At 40.8% G+C, this 23067-nt stretch overlaps 1 protein-coding gene across 13 annotated transcripts in view; it reads left to right on the forward strand.

The window, feature by feature from the left end:
- The window catches only part of AKAP13 (A-kinase anchoring protein 13), a 361925-nt gene that overhangs the window by 183950 nt on the left and 154908 nt on the right, over positions 1-23067 (forward strand). For all 13 annotated transcript variants that reach the window (XM_055098908.2, XM_055098910.2, XM_055098909.2 and 10 more), the window contains exons 6-8: positions 5067-5265; positions 8861-12026; positions 15623-15744. In XM_055098908.2, coding sequence (XP_054954883.2) covers positions 5067-5265; positions 8861-12026; positions 15623-15744 — 3487 coding nt within the window. The remainder of the gene's footprint in view (positions 1-5066; positions 5266-8860; positions 12027-15622; positions 15745-23067) is intronic.

Here is a 23067-nt window from a genome sequence, read left to right on the forward strand (position 1 = left end):
AAAAAAAAAAAAAAAGCCACTGGATTTTGATATTTACTTATCACTGGATACCTGTGACAAAGCTTTGGTAGCATTCAGAGTGAGTAGGAGGCCAGGTGTGGTGGCTGACGCCTGTAATCCCAGCACTTTGGGAGGTAGAGAAGGATGGATCACCTGAGTTCAGGAGTTCAAGACCAGCCTGGCCAACATGGCAAAACCCCATCTCTACTAAAAATAGAAAAATTAGCCAAGTGTGGTGGCACACGCCCTGTAATCCCTGCTACTTGGGAGGCTGAGGCAGGAGAATCTCTTGAACCTGGGAGGCAGAGGTTGCAGTTAGCCGAGATCGCGCCACTGCACTCCAGCCTGGGTGACAGAACGAGACTCTGTCTCAAAAAACAAAAACCAAAGTGAGTAGGAGCCAGATCACAAAGCCTTAAAATGTTGAAATGGCTGGAAAGGAGGTAGAGATGGTGAGACTCCCTGAAGGAAAGAGGAAGAGGAAGACAGAACATGTTTCAGTGCGTTCAGCAGGATTTCTGGATGCCAGCACTACCGAGTTTGGGCCTGATAATTCTTTGTTGTAGGGAGCAGTCCTGTGCTTTGTAGGATCCCCTCCTACTCCTGAGTTGTGACAACCAAAGATGTCTCCAGATATTGTCAAATGTCCCCTGGGGGCCATATTCCTTGGGTGAGAACTGATCGACAGGGTTGAATAAGGATTCCTACCGCTGGAGTGGGGAAGGAGCTAGTCCAGAAGTGGGTGGAAAACCGCAGGCAGCCAGGGGATGATTTACTGAAGCAGGGACCCAAGGAGGGCAGGAAGAAACAGAGCAAAACCTCAGTCTAGAAGAGGTATCCTGAAGTTGGAGAAGGTGGGGAAATGCATTGTTGTTGTTGTTGTTGTTTTTTGTAATGACAGTTGTTTTGGCTTACATTAGATGGCCTCAAGCTTATCACTGAGAAAGGAGAAAAGGTCTTTTGAGAATGAAGTAAGCAAGGTTAATGTTTGGCATTAGAGGAAATTATATAAACTTTAATCCCAGTGGGGGAAGATTAGTGTACAGGTGAGTAAAAGGATTACTGAGCAGCAATGAGGCCTGGCTGAATGGACCTTTCGAAGCAATTATTAAAAAGATTGGTAAAATGTATATCTCAACCACGCTGATACTTTTTATATTTGTGCGTTTTACAGACTAGACTTATGTACTTTTTTTTTACTTTTTATTTTGCTTATTTCACAGGACTTTGTAGATTTCAATGTTATTGAACTTTTATTTCAGTTATTTTTAATGGCTACATAATAGTCTATAGATCTGTTCTTTAATTTACCAATCAGCGCTTCAGTTACTAACTGGTTAGATTGCTTCCAGTTTTTAATGAAGTTGTGCCAAAAGTTGCAGTAAACATTCTTATGCATAGAGTTTTGCGAGATTTTACTAGTGGACCCAGTAAAGGTTTTATATGGTGGTAACACAGAGCAGGAAATGTATTTTCTGAAATGTCACATTAATGAGGCCACCCTTGATCCACCACATTTAAAATTGCAACCTTCATTCCTGCTTTAATCTCTGTAGCACTTGCTATCTTCTAGGTGTTTTACTTATTTATCTTGATTGCTGTTGTCTCCCTTGTTCGACAGAACAGGGATTTTGGTTTGCTTCACCAGTACCTTAAATAGTGCCTGGCACATACATACTTGCTGAATGAATGGATGATGGGACTTACCCAGACCTGTAGGCGAAATGAGTTTGGAAGAGTGTCAGTAGCAACAGATATTCATGGAAGCCAGTGGGAAAATACTTGCAATGACTGATCTTTAGTATCTAGAGGGACGAGGAAGCAACAAAAGTCCCCAGGGACATGAATTGGGAGATTGAAGGGTTAGTACCTGGAGGTAATTGTGACAACAAAAGCACATTCCTCTGGAAGGTGAGAGTGGGAGAGGTAGAAGGTAAGTAGGCTGTGGTTAGAGAAAGGGATTTCCCAAGGTTTAGATATTAGAAATGGAACAGTTTGAGAATTAAATTCTCAAATTTAATTTTGAGAAGGTTGGTAGAATACTCCATTTCATGGAGAATGGACTGTATCACTTTTTAATTGCTCCTGCCTTGGCAAACAGTGTCCTCTAATCTTGTTATATTTGGGTCATGCTCAGTGGTGGTATATAAAGCAGGTTTTGTTTTCAGAGATCTTTTTTGTTGGAATATGGCTGTATGTGATAATCTGATTAAGCAGATATGCCACTAATGTCTGCCACACAATAAGGCATGTTAGTGACTCTGTCAATGTAGGCTTGAAAGCTACATTGATAGAGAAGTTGTCTCCCCACTGTTTGACTTCTTGAGTCGTTTCTTTGAACTGTCGAGAGTATTTTACAAGTGCTTTTCTGTTTGAGGTCATTTCACTCAGAGTATAGCAACTTAGTAAAATATGTAAAACATGTAGTATAGCATATGCCATTCTTATTTTAAGCTGCTTTTGGGGAGCCACTCTTGGGTATGGAAGTTGTAATAGTAGTTTTTGGAGTACACTTAATTATTATTACCGTCAGCCAGTACATGATTTTCCATTGCCTTATACGTTTTCCACTGTAGCCTTAAAAAAAATTTTTTTTTTTATTATTACACTGTAAGTTCTGGGATGCATGTGTAGAACGTGCAGGTTTATTACATAGGTATATACGTGCCGTCGTGGTTTGCTGCACCCATCAACCCGTCATCTACGTTAGGTATTTCTGCTAATGCTCTCCCTCCCCTAGCCCCCAACCACCTGACCGACCCCGGTGTGTGATGTTCCCCTTCCTGTGTCCATGTGTTCTTATTGTTCAACTCCCACTTATGAGTGAGAACATGTGGTGTTTGGTTTTCTGTTCCTGTGTTAGTTTGCTGAGAACGATGGTTTCCAGCTTCATCCATTTCTCTACAAAGGACATGAACTCATCCTTTTTTATGGCTGCCACTGTAGCATATTTTTAGCTTTAAAATTCCAATTAGTCTCAGGTGAATTGTTAATGACAGACAGGTGTGACTTAGTAGAAAAAACTGGAGAGACAGTTGAAGTAATCTTTCTCATATTTTTCAGTGGCTAGATAGCATGTCTGTAATTTCTTAATTCTTTAGTTTCTTCTATTTCAAAACATGATAATGATCTCAAATATAACCTTCCTCCCAGAATCTCAGGGATACTTTACCAATCTATTGTTTGCTTCGGTGGGATTATAATAACTGTGATATAGGTTGGGAGGCCAAGGTGGGTGGATCACCTGAGGTCAGGAGTTCGAGATCAGCCTGGCCAATGTGGCAAAACACCTGTCCTTACTAAAAATACAAAAAAATTAGCTGGGCGTGGTGGGACGCGCCTGTAATCGCAGCTACTCAGGAGGCTGAGGCAGGAGAATCGATGAACCTGGGAGTTAGAGGTTGCATTGAGCCAAGATCGCACCACCGCACTCCAGCCTTGGCGACAGAGCGGGACTCTGTCTCAAAAATAAATAAATAAATAAATAAATAAATAAATAAATAAATAAATGAGATATGATATGGGATATTCAAAGGTGTTAATGTTGTAAGGAAAGGAAAAATAACATTTCATATAAGGAGGAAAGGGTTGATGGAAAGCATAATCTATTATTGTGCCTGATCTTTGAGCTGCTAGGCACCTTATCAGAATGCTGTTTGAGGAGTGTTTTCATTATGTTTAAAGCTTTCAGAGAAAGTAGGATTTTCTGATACAAGTAGAAAAATAGAAAAAAGTAGATATGTTTTTCTACTTTTAAGAAGGGAAGGCTTACTAGGGATTATTTTTAAACGAATGAAAGAGTAGAAGGAGGAAGAATAGGCAGTATCCGTGTGTGATTTCTCTGTGTCAAACACCATAGATGTAGTTTTTTATGCACATTTTCTCTAATTCTCAAAACAGTGCTTAGATTATAATATCTGTGTTTGCATATTATGAAATTAAGGCTCAGAAAAGTTAAGAAATTTGTCTAGCATCATATAGTTAGGAGATAAAATTTTGTACCCAGAAATCTCTAACTCTGTATACCACACTGTGTATCAGACTAATGAGAAAGAATAGTGACACCAATGGTTAGGGCTTCAGACATTTACATTTGTGCTGAATGTAGAAGAGGGTGCTTAACACTTGAAATGCGTGCTCAAGTACAATAGTTAATAATATGAGATTGTGTGGGGTATGATTGTGTGCCTCATCCCTGTTTATTGTATGCCCCAAGATTCTTTCATCTGCTGCAAAAAAGCACAGCGCAGATTATGTGTGGTATCACAGCAGGCATTACGGGCATGGGTATGCCTTCTGGATGCAAGGGTGGAATTGGAGGTGCTGTAGCCTTTAGAGGAGAAACCCACTTGCCTTGTTCAAATCAGTTGGCGTATAATGGTGGAAAGTTGTTATATTTGTTTATAATGATATGAGTTGAGCAAACTTGCTTGTTTTTTAAATTTTATGAAGTTTAACTTTAAGTTCTTGGAACCAAGTGCTTTATTCCAAATAGGATACGATAATTATATTGACAAGTGTTGAACAATATGTCATTGTAATAGTTTTTCTTTGTGTAATTGACTTCAATAATCTTGAGAGTGTTTTCTGCACCTATTGTTAGAAAAGTTGGAGTGCCCTTGTAAGGGTTGGAGTGAGTGGTTCTTCTCTTGCCATTATAATTGACTGTAGTTAGCATATGGTCTAATTTATTTTAAGAGCACCTCTTAATAAGCCTTGATTTTGTTGAAAATCAGGCTAAAACCATCTTCCTTGCACTTCCTCATTACTTGGTTGTTAGCATAATATTAACTATTATTAGATCCCAGACATCTCTTTATCTTGATCTAAAGAACATTGTTAGGGCTAGGAGTCCTGCAGTTTTCATTTAACCCATTTGTGATCTCTTGTGAGGAGGATGGAGCTATTGGTTATATGCCTGAATCATTTGGGAGGTATATATACTAATTTTTGCTGGTGAACCTCAAAGAACAATCAGGTTAGAAATACGAAGTAAGACTTAGAACGTTAAGCCTATGCCTGGGAGGCAGAATATATATATATTAACCAGAGATGCTTGCATGTAGGGAGAATGCTGGAGAACCAGACTCCTGGAGCAGTTTATCCTATGAAATACCGTATGGAGACTGTTCTGTGAGGCATCATCGAGAGTTGGACATCTATACATTAACCTCTGAGTCTGATTCACATCATGAACACCCATTTCCTGGAGACAGTTGCACTGGACCAATTTTTAAACTTATGAACATCCAACAGCAACTAATGGTAAGTCAGAAAGCTTTTATTTTTAAGTATATGCATGTGTATGTGTGTGTTTTGTATGTGTGTGTCCCCGCCCTCCTCCAATGAACCTTGATATAATTAGAACATAAAAATGCTTTCCTGGTGGGAGGCTGAGACGGGCGGATCACAAGGTCAGGAGATCGAGACCATCCTGGCTAACACGGTGAAACCCTGTCTCTACTAAAAATACAAAAAATTGGCCGGCCTGGTGGCGGGCGCCTGTAGTCCCAGCTACTCGGAAGGCTGAGGCAGGAGAATGGCCTGAACCCAGGAGGCGGAGCTTGCAGTGAGCCGAGGTCACGCCATTGCACTCTAGCCTGGGCAACAGAGCGAGACTCCGTCTCAAAAAAAAAAAACTTTCCTGGCCAGGCACAGTGGCTCATGCCTGTAATCCCAGCACTTTGGAAGGGCCAACACAGGTGGATCACTTGAGCTCAGGAGTTTGAGACCAGCCTGGGCAACATGGAGAAACTCTGGCTCTACAGAAGTTAGCTGGGCATGGTGGCGTACGCCTATAGTCCCAGCTACTTGGGGGTCTGAGGCAGGCAGATCATGTGAGCCTGGGAGGCAGAGGTTGCAGTGAGCTGAGATGACACCACTGCACTCCTGCCTGGGTGACAGAGCAAGACCTTGTCTCAAAAACAGAAAAAGAAAGACTTTCCCCAAAGATTCTGAGACCTGTAAAGCAGTATTAGCAGTATTAAATGTTACCACTTACAGATCAGAGCTAGCATTAAGGTTGTAGCCGTAGGGGGACTGAGAGGTTTTTTTCATTGGTTTTGGGAATAATGGAAGACACACATTTCAGGTACAGAAATATGCAACAACTAGAACTAAATTCCTGGCATAAAAGGATATTTGTCTGTGTTTGGCTTAACTTTACAAAATGAAAGAACCAACAGTTTCTGAGATTGTTGCCAAAGAACAAGAACCAAATTTAATCAGGAGTATTTTTACAACTATTTTAGTGGCGATGATATGTACCATTTAAATATAGTGTTACTATATTTAAATCAATAGTTGTATGGTACAAAGATAACTAAAAAAAACAGAAAAGATTTTATAATCCACTCAAGTCTTCAAGATAAAGTTGTTGCCAGACATAAAAACATTACAGACTCCCTGTTAGCATTTATTATGAATAACATAAACGTCATATGTGTACATCTCTCTTGGCCATAACATCTGAAAGGCTGTGTTTAGGTAATTTTTCCACCCAGTTTATTTCAGAGCTGATTTGATTTGGAAACCACTGGACAGTAATTTCATTTAAGGTCAGCTCAATGCCAGAGGCTTCTTTGGGAGCATGCATTATTTGAGACCAGCAAGCCAAGAAATTCCATAGGGTTATGTGATGCTCCCACTTTTGTGTTTTAGAATTGTGTTTGTTCCAGAGCAAGTGACATTTCATTTTCCTCTGAGTGGACTTCTAGGCAATCAGGTTTTTCCTTAGAGCTCTTTTTACTAGGTGAATGGTAGTTCACTTGAAAATATAGTTTTGCAGGTGCCAAAGTTACCTGCCAAGATATGGAAATGGTTGGCAGGCAAATACGAGAAATTAAAACTGTGGGAACATACATGTGCTACTTTCTTTAGGCAACACTACTTGTTTCTCCAGATTTCTGTTTTATAATGTTTACCATTTATTAAATTTAATGACTTTATTTCCTGATTTTTAGGAGACTGTCGTACTCTCAGCAGGAGTGGAAATAAGCTAATTTTGAATACTCTTAAGGAGCCTAACACAGAAGCTTTTAGTGAAAGTCCATTTTGCTTGTACACTCTACTAGAAAGACTTTAACAAGCATGACACATTTTACACTTGTACATATAAACTTTTACAATAGGCTCAGTAGGTAGATAGGAATGGTCTGATGATGGAACCCTGTAAGTGCCCAATATATTCACTGAGTGAGTAGGTGAATGAGAGGATGGATGGCAGTAGGTGTGCATATTATTGCAGTAGATCAGGTAATGAATGGCGAGCAAACCAGATGTTTGGAAAAATAGATTTTAGGTGTTGAGAAAATATTTTTATAAGAATTTTTGAAATTTTGATATAAAGGTAAAATCACTAAAGATCACCTGTATTTGTTTTTCTCCATTTTAAACCTTGCTGCATGCACATGGGATTTTTGCATATTTATAAACTTAGATTAATAATTTTTTTCTAATTGCAATATGGTCCTCATAGTTAATAATGGCTAGTATTTCTTCCATCAGTTTTATGAACCTTGATTTTCTTTATCATTCCCATGCCGTTGGTTATATCTGTTTATATTTTTTAAATACTTTAAAGTTGCAAAATCCATTTTTGAGATTACATATAGTATCCATAATATACTCTGACAGTATATAGGTATATGTTCTCATTTATTTTATATTTAATATGTTCTGATTTTATCAAAAGGTGAAAGAATATCTGCCATTCCACTGTTCCTGAAATTATGACCTCATAACTCGATGGTTAAGTTAGATTGGTTGGAACATATTTTGGGGATTAAAGGACACTGAACTCAGTAAGTATTTAGGGCACAGGCACATTGGCTGCACCTTGTAATGGAAAAGAGCTAGGATTTGTTTTTACTTGTATATATGAGGCAGGGTGTAAGTAGGCTCTGCCCTTCTGAAGACAATGAAAAATATAGGTGGGACACAGTGGTGTACGCCCTATAATCCCAGCACTTCGGGAGACCAAGGTAGGAGGATCCCATAGGCTCAGGAGTTGGAGAACAGCCTGGGCAACATAGTGAGACCCCGTCTCTACAAAAAATAAAACAATTAGTCAGGTGCAATGGTGCACACCTGTAGTCCTAGCTACTCAAGAGGCTGAGGCGGCAGGGTCACTTGAGCCCAGGAGTTCAAGGCTGCGGTGAGCTGTGATCACACCACTGCACTTCAGCCTGGCCTCAGAATGAGAGAGCCCACCTTAATGTTAGCAGCTCAATTGAAGATATTCACTGAGCTTTTTAAAAATCAGGTTTTTGAGACTCTTTTATTTTTATTTTTTTTAAGACGGAGTTTTGCTCTTGTTGCCCAGGCTGGAGTGCAGTGGTGCTGTCTCGGCTCACTGCAACCTCTGCCTCCCAGGTACAAGCAATTCTCCTGCCTCAGCCTCCCAAGTAGCTGAGATTACAGGCATGCACCACCACGCCCGGCTAATTTTGTATTTTTAGTAGAGACAGGGTTTCTCCATGTTGAGGCTGGTCTCGAACTCCTGACCTCAGGTGATCTGCCTGCCTCAGCCTCCCAAAGTGCTGGGATTACAGGCATGAGCCACCATGCCCGGCGAGACTCAGTTTTAATCTACTTCCTAAAATAAATTCAAAATTTAGAAAATAGATATTTCATATATCCTAATCTATTTTGAACATCCCAGTATATAGGCAGATATGAAAGGAAAGTAATATCAGAAATAAGAGGAAATTTATTTGTATTCTTTTAGATTCGCTTATCATGTGACCTTAGAAGAGCTAGAATAGAAGTGAGTTCTGTCCAACAGAATTTTTGCTCAGAGGTGTCAGTGACATCTTCTCCTACAGGCAGTTTTTTAAAAGTGTATTTCATTTCCTCCTAGAAAACAAACCTCAAGCAGATGGACAGTCTTATGCCCTTAATGATGACGGCACAGGATCCTTCCAGTGCCCCAGAGACAGATGGCCAGTTTCTTCCCTGTGCACCGGAGCCCACGGACCCTCAGCGACTTTCTTCTTCTGAAGAGACTGAGAGCACTCAGTGCTGCCCAGGGAGCCCTGTTGCACAGACTGAAAGTCCCTGTGATTTGTCAAGCATAGTTGAGGAGGAGAATACAGACCGTTCCTGTAGGAAGAAAAATAAAGGCGTGGAAAGAAAAGGGGAAGAGGTGGAGCCAGCACCTATTGTGGACTCTGGAACTGTATCTGATCAAGACAGCTGCCTTCAGAGCTTGCCTGATTGTGGAGTAAAGGGCACGGAAGGCCTTTCGTCCTGTGGAAACAGAAATGAAGAAACTGGAACAAAATCTTCTGGAATGCCCACAGACCAGGAGTCCCTGAGCAGTGGAGATGCTGTGCTTCAGAGAGACTTGGTCATGGAGCCAGGCACAGCCCAGTATTCCTCTGGAGGTGAACTGGGAGGCATTTCAACAACAAATGTCAGTACCCCAGACACTGCAGGGGAAATGGAACATGGGCTCATGAACCCAGATGCCACTGTTCGGAAGAATGTGCTTCAGGGAGGGGAAAGTACAAAGGAAAGATTTGAGAACTCTAATATTGGCACAGCTGGAGCCTCTGACGTGCACGTCACAAGTAAGCCTGTGGATAAAATCAGTGTTCCAAACTGTGCCCCTGCCGCCAGTTCCCTGGATGGTAACAAACCTGCTGAGTCTTCACTTGCATTTAGTAATGAAGAAACCTCCACTGAAAAAACAGCAGAAACGGAAACTTCACGAAGTCATGAGGGGAGTGCTGATGCTCCAGTAGATCAGAATTCTGTGGTGATTCCAGCTGCTGCAAAAGACAAGATTTCAGATGGATTAGAACCTTATACTGTCTTAGCAGCAGGCATAGGTGAGGCAATGTCACCCTCAGATTTAGCCCTTCTTGGGCTGGAAGAAGATGTAATGCCACACCAGAACTCAGAAACAAATTCATCTCATGCTCAAAGCCAAAAGGGCAAATCCTCACCCATTTGTTCTACAACTGGAGACGATAAACTTTGTGCAGACTCTGCATGTCAACAGAACACAGTGACTTCTAGTGGCGATTTGGTTGCAAAACTGTGTGATAACATAGTTAGCGAGCCCGAAAGCACCACAGCAAGGCAACCCAGCTCACAAGATCCACCCGATGCCTCCCACTGTGAAGACCCACAGGCTCATACAGTCACCTCTGACCCTGTAAGGGATACCCAGGAACGTGTGGATTTTTGTCCTTTGAAAGTGGTGGATAACAAAGGCCAACGAAAAGATGTGAAACTAGATAAACCTTTAACAAATATGCTTGAGGTGGTTTCACATCCACATCCAGTTGTCCCTAAAATGGAGAAAGAACTGGTGCCAGACCAGGCAGTAATATCAGACAGTACTTTCTCTCTGGCAAACAGTCCAGGCAGTGAATCAGTAACCAAGGATGACGCACTTTCTTTTGTCCCCTCCCAGAAAGAAAAGGGAACAGCAACTCCTGAACTACATACGGCTACAGATTATAGAGTTGGCCAAGATGGAGATTCGAATGAGCCTGATACGCCGCCACTAGAAGACAGGGCAGCAGACCTGTCCACATCCTCCACTGCTGCAGAACTTCAGCACGGGATGGGGAATACCAGTCTCACAGGACTTGGTGGAGAGCATGAGGGTCCCGCCCCTCCAGCAATCCCAGAAGCTCTGAATATCAAGGGGAACACTGACTCTTCCCTGCAAAGTGTGGGTAAGGCCACTTTGGCTTTAGATTCAGTTTTGACTGAAGAAGGAAAACTTCTGGTGGTTTCAGAAAGCTCTGCAGCTCAGGAACAAGATAAGGATAAAGCAGTGACCTGTTCCTCTATTAAGGAAAATGCTCTCTCTTCAGGAACTTTGCAGGAAGAGCAGAGAACACCACCTCCTGGACAAGATACTCAACAATTTCATGAAAAATCAATCTCAGCTGACTGTGCCAAGGACAAAGCACTTCAGCTAAGTAATTCACCGGGTGCATCCTCTGCCTTTCTTAAGGCAGAAACTGAACATAACAAGGAAGTGGCCCCACAAGTCTCACTGCTGACTCAAGGTGGGGCTGCCCAGAGCCTGGTGCCACCAGGAGCAAGTCTGGCCACAGAGTCAAGGCAGGAAGCCTTGGGGGCAGAGCACAACAGCTCCGCTCTGTTGCCAGATGGGTCTGATGGGTCCGATGCTCTTAACTGCAGTCAGCCTTCTCCTCTGGATGTTGGAGTGAAGAACACTCAATCCCAGGGAAAAACTAGTGCCTGTGAGGTGAGTGGAAATGTGACGGTGGATGTTACAGGGGTTAATGCTCTACAAGGTATGGCTGAGCCCAGAAGAGAGAATATATCACACAACACCCAAGACATCCTGATTCCAAACGTCTTGTTGAGCCAAGAGAAGAATGCCGTTCTAGGTTTGCCAGTGGCTCTACAGGACAAAGCTGTGACTGACCCACAGGGAGTTGGAACCCCAGAGATGATACCTCTTGATTGGGAGAAAGGGAAGCTGGAGGGAGCAGACCACAGCTGTACCATGGGCGACGCTGAGGAAGCCCAAATAGACGATGAAGCACATCCTGTCCTACTGCAGCCTGTTGCCAAGGAGCTCCCCACAGACATGGAGCTCTCAGCCCATGATGATGGGGCCCCAGCTGGCGTGAGGGAAGTCATGCGAGCCCCGCCTTCAGGCAGGGAAAGGAGCACTCCCTCTCTACCTTGCACGGTCTCTGCCCAGGACGCACCTCTGCCTAAGGGAGCAGACTTGATAGAGGAGGCTGCCAGCCGTATAGTGGATGCTGTCATCGAACAAGTCAAGGCCGCTGGAGCACTGCTTACTGAGGGGGAGGCCTGTCACATGTCACTGTCCAGCCCTGAGTTGGGTCCTCTCACTAAAGGACTAGAGAGTGCTTTTACAGAAAAAGTGAGTACTTTCCCACCTGGGGAGAGCCTACCAATGGGCAGTACTCCTGAGGAAGCCACGGGGAGCCTTGCAGGATGTTTTGCTGGAAGGGAGGAGCCAGAGAAGATTATTTTACCTGTCCAGGGGCCTGAGCCAGCAGCAGGTAAGCAAAACATAATACAAAATTAACAGTCTGAGAAGCAGATTCCCTTAAGAGTCACTGTGGTGTCCTGGTAAAAATATAGGCATCTTTGTTGTTTTGAGGCCTTGCACTCATTGGGTAGGTAGCCAAGTTAATAGTCACCATCATCAGGAGGGGCACGTCGTCTCAGGGTTGGACAGATTTTGCTTCCTGTATTGTAGACTTACTGCTTGGTTGCTTAAGCTTATAAACACTCCTGTCTCATTCTGGAGTGGTTGCAACTTTGCAAACCTAGAAAACAATGCCTATATCACAGGTACTCTAAAGTGGTGAAAGAATTTAGCAGATGTTTTTGTTCACATGGCTTAGTCCTGTTCTCTAGTACCATGGAAAACAGTGCCAAAAAGCTGTGTTTTATCTACAAGCCTGAAACTCCCTTCCTCCCCTATCATCCTAGTCTGTATTCTGAGCAAATTTAGAGTCAGAGTGGTTTCATGAACAGCTGTAAGTATTGTTCTGAGCTGACTTCCCAACATCCAAAATGGTGGTATTAGGTCATTGGTGGTTTTTTTTTGTGTGTTTTTGTTTTTTTTTTGGGCTAGGGGTGTTGTTGACGGGGAACTCCTTCCTTTTCCTGCTTGGGGAGTGGACCTCTAGTTCCATTGCCTGTTGCTTTTGGGCAGCAGTCTGGGAATTCAAGACCCTGCACAGTGCAGGGGATAGGATGCAGGATTTCCGCCCAAGCCCAGTCTGCTGAGCTGCTGTCACAGGGCAGACCTTGTGTCTGCTTTATCTTGGTGAAGCAGCTGCACTGAGCAGATTGCTCACACAGCAGCCTGTTCCATCTGTGGGTAACCATGTTCCGAGGCAGCAAAGAGAAACCGCTATTGCTCCGTGGAAATAAACTATCTGAATAAAACTTCTTAACGGGGGTTGAGGCTGGAGCTGAAACGGGAGTCGGACACGATCTTGGCTCCTGAAGTCTTTAAAGGTCAGTTTGATGCACACTTCTATACCACCACCTGTTACCAGCTGTAGACAGAAGACCTATCTCCATGCTTGCCCCTAGGCTTTTGTAGGTAAGAAGCAGCCTGTTTTGTCTTTATTGTTTATTTTTGCTGTTCTTTTCAATTTTTGAAAATCCCTTTACACATATGTATTAAGAATGTGGGGGAGGGTTATGGAGAGAAATGAATCAATGGAGCAAAAGAAGTTGCTTTGGAAGAAGCGCAATTTAAATACAGTGGTTATTTTCCCTGGTAAAGGGCTTTTAGCCATTTATAATCTTTTTCCTCCCCAGTTGAGGGATTTAAGGAATCCGAGGTAGAATTTTTGATGACTTTAGCTTTTTAGTTTTATTAATGTTTTGGATTGTTAGTGATAGATACTTGCTGGCTGTTGTCTCAGGATTTAAATGAGGTCTCTAATTTTTAAAAAAAGCCACAACAACAAGTCTATTTTGGGGGCCCTGGCAGGTTGGCATTTCAGAAGAATGGGAGTGGCTGTAAGCTGATGCCTGGTGATGTTCTTTTCATTTCGGTGCTGCGTCCTTGGCCACATGGGCCGGAATTATTTCTCTTTCTGGCTCAGTAGTCAGAATTTAACTCAAGCAAGTGTGAACTCTGTGGGGATTGTGTCTGTAGTATCCTATGAGAAAAAGTAAAAACCAGGGAGAATTTCAGACTTTGATTTTTATTAGCACATATAGTAAAGATGGTGAGAAATGACGGATGTTTAGGATTTTGAGGTTTTGAGAAGGAAGAAAAATGTATGGACTTTCAGCAGTATATATGGGCTTGAGGTTGGTAAATTTTGTGTAGGTGAGTTACTTGTCCTGTTACCAAAAGGAGTCATACTCATGGTCTCAAACTGCAGAGGAACTCTGTATTGATGGTCTCAGACTACAGAGAAAGTAGCCAGTCATGAAGAAATTGGTGCTTTCTTCAGAAAATGGCCAGGATTGGGAAAATCCCTGGTCACATTACTTTAGAGAAAAAGCACCTGAGTGTGATCTCAGAGCCAAAGGGTATTTTCTAACAAGTTTACATTCTACTCATAGATTTAATCATACTGTTTTGTGAGTGAGAAGACATAGGTTTAACTGCTGATTTGGAAGGAGCCAGTTTGAAAGAAGGGGATGTGGCCCTTGACCCACCAAAAGCATTGACCACAGTGCTTAGGAAATCAGTGGTGCATGACTGAGCCACGCCAGTCCTGCAGAGGCTGCCGACACCCATCAAGTGTCAGTAATCACTGTTTTCTAGTGTGACTGGTTGCTGTGCCAAGATGCATCTTTTCAAAGTTGATAGGTATAGGAAAGGAAGGAGGTACCAAAAATCACATCCCCAGAGGAAAGCAACCCTCTTTCCCCCCAGAAATTACTCTGACTCACTTAGAGATGTTTTGATCAAGGGATAGTTCTAAGGGGATTGCTTAGTCAGATTTTAACTTTAATAACATTTTATGAAATTTAACACAGATTTTGGTTCTTTGGGCAAGGAAACTTGTTTACCCATTTTTAAACTGCTGGTAAGATTATATAATTATAAGGTCAAAGAAGGAAGAAAAGAGGTTCATCTATAGAAATGTAACTCTTACAAATTTAAGGTAGACTTTTGTACATGTCATGTGCTCCTAGAATAAAATCTTAATATAATTTATTCTTTGGTTAAAGAAACTTCTGTGCTCTTTAGTGTGGGGAGCATTTTTCTTGCCAGAGTAGTGGCATCACTAGGTTAATAACCACAGATGCATTTCCACATGAAATCGAGATGACAGTTCCATTTGCATTTGGATTATTAAGGTGAATTTTGACTGTTCAATCATGAGTCCCCTTTAAAGAAGTGTCAGAAGCCTAAATTTGCCTCAGACATCATTTATCATTTCCTTCCTGTATTTGCTTGACCATGTGGTGGTCAGGTAACAAAAACCACCACTGTTTTTGGTCTGTCAACATGGCCAGCAAGAGGACAACTATGTAATTCTTGAGAAAACATGCGCAGAAACGTTTCTCTTAAGAAAGGGATAGCTAGTCTGTGATTAGGTTTCAGTTTTGGAAGAAATAAGCGTTAAAAATAAGACGTAACTGCTGAGTAGTTCATTCTTACTGGTTACAGTGATGGGTGGATCAGAGTGTGTTGTATGTTAGTGAAAGTCATACTTGTCCCAGAGGCTTTTTCTCATTCTCAGTGGCTTTTTCCTTTTTGTTTTGTACAAATCCTTGCTTTTTTGATGATGGCCAAGATAGACTACCTAGCTTCAGCTATTAATCTGTTCCCCTGAAGCTTATGAATTTAGTTTTCCATATGCAAGTTGGTGCTACACTCAGATTTGTCATTAAAAAGTCAATAGTGAAATGGATGTTCAAAAGACATTGAATTGGATCCTCGCTTAGTTCCAAGCGCCTACAAAGGCTAGGGAAAACCAGTAACCATGCGATAAAGGAATAGCTCAGCATAGGGTCAGAAATGACACTAGCCGCTGACAACAAAAGAATACTTTTCCGTTTTAATGCAAAAGCAAAACAAAACACATGAAACCTGGAGCATGTTGTATGAATAGTAAGGCACAGGAATCAGTTTTTAAAAATGTACTCTGTAACCCCCCTGCACTTTCAGAAATGCCAGACGTGAAAGCTGAAGATGAAGTGGATTTTAGAGCAAGTTCAATTTCTGAAGAAGTGGCTGTAGGGAGCATAGCTGCTACACTGAAGATGAAGCAAGGCCCAATGACCCAGGCGGTAAGTGGCATCAGGAAGTCTGTAAGGGCACAGAATGTGTTTATCCTGTTCTGCTGTGTCTTATTTATGGCTTTGTCTTTTATTTGAGGGTAAGTGGGCAAAATAGTATTTTCCCCCTTCCCTCTTGTGCTGTTATATAAATGTGTATATGTTGCTGCAGTTAAGCTTTCATAAATGGTATATACCATACAGCAAAGTTTTGGAATGCGCTGTTACATGTTTTCTTACAGATTATGCTGAAAAACATTTTCCCCTTGAGCACAAGGCCTTAAGATTTGTCAGTAACCTTAAATTGTCACAAAATCTGAGCTATCACAAAAGGGGATCTATAGACCTTTTCTTTCTTTTTTTCTTTCCTTCTTTTTCTTTTTCTTTTTTTTTTTTTGAGATGGAGTTTTGCTCTTGTCACCCAGGCTGGAGTGCAGTGGTGTGATTTCAGCTCACTGCAACCTCTGCTTCCTGGGTGAAAGCGATTCTCCTGCCTTCACCTCCTGCCTAATTTCAGCTGTGAGTAGCTGAAATTACAGGCATGTGCCACCATGACTGACTAATTTTTGTACTTTTTGTGGAGATGGGGTTTTGCCATGTTGGCCAGGCTGTTTTCGAACTGGCCTCAAGTGATCCACCTGCCTCAGCCTCCCAAAGTGCTGGGATTACAGATGTGAGTCACGGCACTCGGCCTATAAACCCTTCTTAAACCTGACTCTTCTTTCTTTATTATAAAAACTGATAGCCAAAATGAGATTTTTACTTTATAGCTCAATAGTAACTGTCTAAATTATGAAGTATATCATTTTCAGCAATGAAAAAACAGGTTCAGTAGGCCAGACGCGGTGGCTCACACATGTAATCCCAGCACTTTGGGAGGCTGAGGTGGGTGGATTACCTGAGGTTGGAAGTTCAAGATCAGCCTGACCAACATGGTGAAACCCTGTTTTTACTAAAAATACAAAAAAATTAGCCGGGCGTGGTGGCAGGCGCCTGTAATCCCAGCTACTTGGAAGGCTGAGGCATGAGAATCATTTGAACCTGGGAGGCGGAGGATGCAGTGAGCCAAGATTGTGCCATAGCACTGTAGCCTGGGCAACAGAGCACGACACCGCCTCAAAAAAAAAAAAATAAGAGAATAAAAGGTTCAATCAACATTTTTTTTTGTTTTAAGAATAGTTTTTTTTGGGATATGATTCACATACCATAAAATCCACCCAATCAAATAAAGTGCATAGGTCATTGGTTTTAAATAGATTTACAGAGTTCTGCAACCATCGCCACTAAGGCTCTAATTTCAGAACATTATCACTCCAAGAAGAAACCCCAGACCCATTAGCAGTGTGCCTTTCCTTCACTCTTCCCTCCCCCAGCTCATTAATCTACTTTTGCTTTCTGTAAATCCATAGAGAGATTTGCTGTGAGAGTGTGAAAGTGGCTGTAGATAGTACGTAAACTGCCCATTCCAGAACTTCATGTAAATGGTATAACACAATATGTGATCTTTTGTCTCTGGCTTCTTTGACTTAGCGTAATATTTTCAAGTTTCATCCATGTTGTGGCATTGATCAGTATTTTATTTCTTTTTATTGTCAAATACTGTTCCGTTGTATAGATATACCACATTTTTTTGTGGATTTGGATTGTTTCCACTTTTTGGCTACTGTGAATAATGCTGTTACGTACATTTGTGTACAAAATTATGTGGACATGTTTTTATATACCTAGTGGAGTTGCTGGGTCATATGGTAATTTCCATTTATTTGGCTTCAAAAATATTTTTCTTCAAGGTCTTGAGATTATTTTTCTTTGTTTAAAGCTATTAACTTTTATTTTATTTTATTTTTTATTTTTTTGAGATGAAGTCTTACTGTCACCCAGGCTGGAGTACAATGGCAGGATCTTGGCTCATTGCAACCTCCACCTCCTGGGTTGAAGCGATTCTCTTGTCTCAGCCTCCCGAGTAGCTGGGATTACAGGGACTCGTCACCACGCCTGGCTACTTTTTTGTATTTTTAGTAGAGATGGGGTTTTGCCATGTTGGCCAGGCTGGTCTCAAATTTCTTATTTCAAGTGACCCACCCGCCTTGGCCTCCCAAAGTGCCGGAAGTACAGGCGTGAGCCTGTGCACCCAGCCAGCTATTAACTTTTAAAACAAACTTGTTGAGAGAAACAGTGCCCTATGCTTTAGATTCCATGGTGGTCAAAAAAAAAAATTAGAAAGCTGAAAATCAAGTTAGTGAACTTACTCATGCTGCCCCTTTGAAAGTCCATGTTCCTTGGGCTACACTTGACATTGCACTGTTTTTACTCTTCAGAGGACTAAGTGGTATTTTTTTTTTGAAATTTCACGGTAGGTAAATGGAACAGACTATCCCAGATTGTTTCAAGAGTATGAACAGTGATGAACAAACCTTCTTGTATTGGAGTACTGTGGTGTGAAGGTGCTGACTGTTCTAACCCGCCCTTATTACACATAATATTCATGACTAATGCCTGGGTGGCTACTTGTAAAGCAGGCATTATTCAGACAAATGTTGCTTTTACCCCTGTGAGAAGAAAAGAGAACACACCCTGCATGGGTACATGTGTCTTTGTTTCCAGAAGCCCCTTAGAAAGGGAAGGAAAAAACTCACATCCTTGAATTCAAATACCTCTGTTTCTTAGTACTCCATTTTAATATTGTAGTGATTAGAGTCATTGAATCCAGGCTGGTACTTGGCTCTAGACCCTTTGCTTTCTGATGAGGGATATCTCTATTCTAATGGTATCTTGTCTACTATAAAGAAGAAAACAAAACATGACTTAAAGAAAAGAAAAGGTCTCCTCTCTCAGTCCCTTTCCTCTTCTCCTTTTTTCTCTAGTTTTAAGAGTTGAGAGAGTGAATATTCCTCTGGTTGGTCAGCATACCTCATTTTACAGATAAAAGAATAGACCCTTGGAGAGTCACATGACTAGCTTGAGGCCAAAGGCAGCTGGAAGAGTTTGAGGTTTGATTTCTAATCTGGGACTTACACAACAGGGCAATTCCTCCTTGACTCAAGAAACCTGGGCTCTGATTGGTAAAGTTGCTATAAGAAGCCTGAGAACCATGTAATTTATCTCTAGCTGGGAGATATCAATGCCTTATGCTTTGTGTTTGCTTCCACCGTGTAGAGTTGGGGAAAGCATATGTCAGTGGGATTTTCAGTTCTTGAGGATTTGCAGGCCTAAATTCAGGAAGTTTTTGTGTTCACAGCATTCTTATAATGATGTGAAATCTGACTACTTAACTCTTCTCCGTGGTGCTCTGACAAACTTGCCTTATTTGCTGTGAGTTGAAAGGATAAAACAGACACACACTTTAATTTTTCCCATTTAACTCTTCACATACTATATTCATATAGGTTTTCACTGGATGGGGAAAGAGAGCAGAGGTCGGCATTTTGTAAAGGACAGATTTTGTAAATGCTTTGTGGGACATATAGTCTCTTACAACTAGTAAGCTTTGCTGTGAGTATGAAAGTGTCTGTAGCTAGTATGTAAACAAAGGAGTGTCACTGTGCTTCAATACAACTTTATTATGGACACTGAAATTTGAATTTCATGTGATGGTCATGTGTCGTGAAATATTATTGTTTTGAATTATGTTTCCAGCCATTAAAAAAATGTAAAATCTCAGCCGGGCACAGCGGCTCATGCCTGTAATTCTGCCACTTTGGGAGGCTGAGGCAGGCGGATCACTTGAGGTCAGGAGTTCGTGACCAGCCTGGCTAACATGGGGAAACCTTGTCTCCACTAAAAAAAAAAAAAAAAATACAAGAGTTAGCCAGAAATTGCTTGACCCAGGAGGTTGCAGTGAGCCGAGATCGCACCACTGCACTCCAGCCTGGGCGACAGAGTAACACTCTGTCTTGAAAAAAAAAAAAAAAAAGCCTACTCTTAATTTTTTTTCATGGGCTGTAAAAAAGAGTTAATATCCCACTGGCAATAGCATGTGAGCCCCTGCCTAATAAATACTTGTGCACCAGCGGAAGAAAAGAAAAAAGAAGCAAGCAGATTTCTTAAATTGTTTTGTGGTGAAACCTCTGGTTTTTAAACTACAGGTTGGGAGTGGGATCAAGTTCTGTCTTTCCTGAATAGCTTTTTGACAGCCTCTCTAGGGCTCAGTTTCCTTGTCTCTAATCATTCTCTAGCTTTAACCTTCTAGAGTCTGTTTTCATGCTGAAAAGGGTTAGAGTCTGTGATTATATTTGAGGGAGGAGTGGCATTTGTGTAATATTTAACCTGATCTTTCTGCCACATACCCCGTCTATGTGTGTGCCTTGGGAATAGGCCAGTCATTGCTTCATTGAATCATTGAATCATCCTCTCCAAATGTAAAATAGAACAAATTCCTGTATCTTATGCTTTGCTACCGGCTTGAAAACCAGTAGTATGGTAAATTTATGGCAGTTTTCTAATAAATGTAAATAATCCATTTAAATTCTTATGGAAGTTTTGTAACATTCTCTAAACGTGTAATGGTCAGAGCATAAGAACCTCTGTCGAGTGGCACTACCAAGGATTTAAAGAAAAAAGCTACAGCTGAGTTCTTGTTTTCTTTAGTCCTTTCGTCTGCTATCTGTCATACAAACTGAGGAGTAATTTTTCATTCCTTAACCCGTTTGACACATGTATTGTAAATAAATCCTTACTTTAAAGGTCCAGTGCTGAAAATCATAGTTCATGAAGGAATTAGACAGTATCTGCATTCGTTTACTTATATTCTCAGAGAAAACACAGGTATGTGTTAAATGCTGCAGATTTCTTGATAGTCTTTACTGATATTTCTTTATTGGGGTGAAAATGTTCACAATTTTTGAGGCAAAGTTATTACTTTACACATATTGTGGTTTATTCCCATTAATCATTTTATCATTTTATTATAGCCAAAGTTTTAATGCCCATTGCAATTTAATATTCATCATTACCTCCACCTGTATGCTTTACTGGTTTGAAGGTATTCAGATTACCTTTTGTTGTCGTCTTTTTTTCCTTAGTGAGTTAATATATGTCAAGTACTTAGATCAGAGCCTGGCACAAAATAAGTACAGCTTAGTATTATTATTAGTTTAGTAACTTCAGATTACAATATGCTATTCACTTATTTTAGTAACTAGTGGAATATGGTGGTTCAGACTCAGTTACTGCTTCTTGAACATGTTATAAAAGCTTCAGGAATAGTTTCTTACATTAATTTGAAATTGAAAGACATGGAACTTGTTTTGCTTCTGAGACCCTTACAATTTGAAAGAACCTTAAAGATTTTCTGAAGTCCAGCACCTTTGCTTTATAAGAGAAGAAATGGGTTCAGGATAGTTAAATGACTTGCCTTGTTTCACAGCTAGTTAACTGTCAGCTGGACTAGAACCCAATTTCTATGCGAATAATTTTTCCACTATACTATTTCCTGAAGAATCATCTGAGGGTACACTTGGGAAGTCCCATCCACTTGGTTTAGGATGGGTTTTTGCGTTTTAAACAAGCATCCCTGAATGATACTTATGCATGCTAAAATTCTAAAGCCATTGCATTATACTTTCATGCTTTTGGTAATAGTTGGAGAAACTCCTTTAGCCATTTTAAGATGTAAGCTGATATACTTTAAGTCTCATGTTCTTACTATAATCTGTTTAGCTGCAACTAAATACCACTAAGATGATGTTTCTCCAAAATGCTTGCTTTTGGTGCAGAAATTAGGAAGATTTTTTAGATCTGCCTTTTATTTCCTAAAGAATGATATGATATTGAGCCAGATGCTGGAGGCAAGCAGGAGATGACATTGAATACTTAAGTTCAGAAAAGAAGGCCGTCTGACACCATTCGCCTTCATAGTATGTCCCAGTACTGCAAACCAATATCGTATGTTGTAGGGATCTTTTCTCTTCAAGATATGGCCAAGTTCATTAGGAAGGACCTTCTCTCCCTGGGGCATCTGTTCATTGAAGTATCTCAATAATAGTTCCTTTTCTGAATGCTCTTTGCATAAGCTTATTAGCCGTATGGAACAGTTAATTCTACAAACCAGTATATATTGTCAGGGTTCCTATGGTCCTAACAGTCAAACACTCAAGAACAACTATGTTCAAGGACAACTGTAAAATCCCATGTGTTGAGTATTAGGTTACTGGGAAAATCTACTCTTTATTTAACATACCTTCCTCAATCAAGAAAGCATTTAAAATCAGAACCATGATCTTTTTTTTTTTTTTTTTTTGGCAATTATACAGCCAAACATCAAATTAACTGAATTTCCATTCTTAGTTATTTTTACAACAGTATTCATGTTTTTTTCTTCAGGACTGTAGTAAGGGCATTGTTGGTCTTAGAATATTGCCTGTTAATATCTTCCTGAACTATGTCCTTTTATTATATTTAATGGAACACTCTGTTTTCTTTCTGTTGTCTAAAGGGGGCGAACTTGTATTTCCATCCCTAGTCTAGGAATTTGGTTGAAAGCTTTTGTATTGTGTGGCTGTTCACAGCCTTCATGCTCAGCTGCCGTGGGAAAATATGACAGCCTCTAGGCTATTTGGTGACTAATCCAACAACTTACAATGCTGATATTCAAAATGGCTTGTACGTCCCACCCTGTTATTTAATAGTTGTCAGTTTTTAAAAAGGTCCTTTAAAAATGTTTCTGCCATCATATTCACATAGTTTTGTGGTGTGTGTGTCACCTAGGGAAAGGCAAATTGGCCACTTTCTGAGTTGCCAGAAAGTCTTATCTGCATACATTTTTGGCATGTAAGAGAGGCAGGCTCTCCTTAAATTATCCCATATAGGTCCAAAGCTAGAGCTAGCATCAACCACAGAAAATTTAATTCTCAGTTTTTTTCATGTAGATTTTTTGGAGACTCTCTGTATCTCCTCTGAAATGGAGAGTTTCCAGGAAATTATCAGCGGCTCCTAATACAAATTTTTAATACAATTGTGGAAAAGAAGTACCTCAGAGAACCCCAGACCATAAAGTCACAAGTGGCAAAACTATAAACTTAGTGTAAAACTACCCATAGATAATGTATGTAAAGGTATAATTTAATGATCTAGTTGTACATTTTTAAGTGACCTTAAGCAAGTTATTTAATTTCTCTGATCTGTGTTTTCTCCTTTGTGTAATGGTTAATCTCTAGTTTCTTCCAGCTCTTAATTTTTGACCAGTATGTGATTATGAAATGATTAGAATAATTTAAAAAATACTGTAATCCCAGCACTTCGGGAGGCTGAGGCAGGTGGATCACATGAGGCCAGGAGTTCGAGACCAGTCTGGCCAACATGGCAAAACCCCATCTCTACTAAAAATACAAAAAAATT

This window comes from Pan paniscus, chromosome 16, assembly GCF_029289425.2.
Source record: "Pan paniscus chromosome 16, NHGRI_mPanPan1-v2.0_pri, whole genome shotgun sequence".
Classification (NCBI taxonomy): domain Eukaryota; kingdom Metazoa; phylum Chordata; class Mammalia; order Primates; family Hominidae; genus Pan; species Pan paniscus.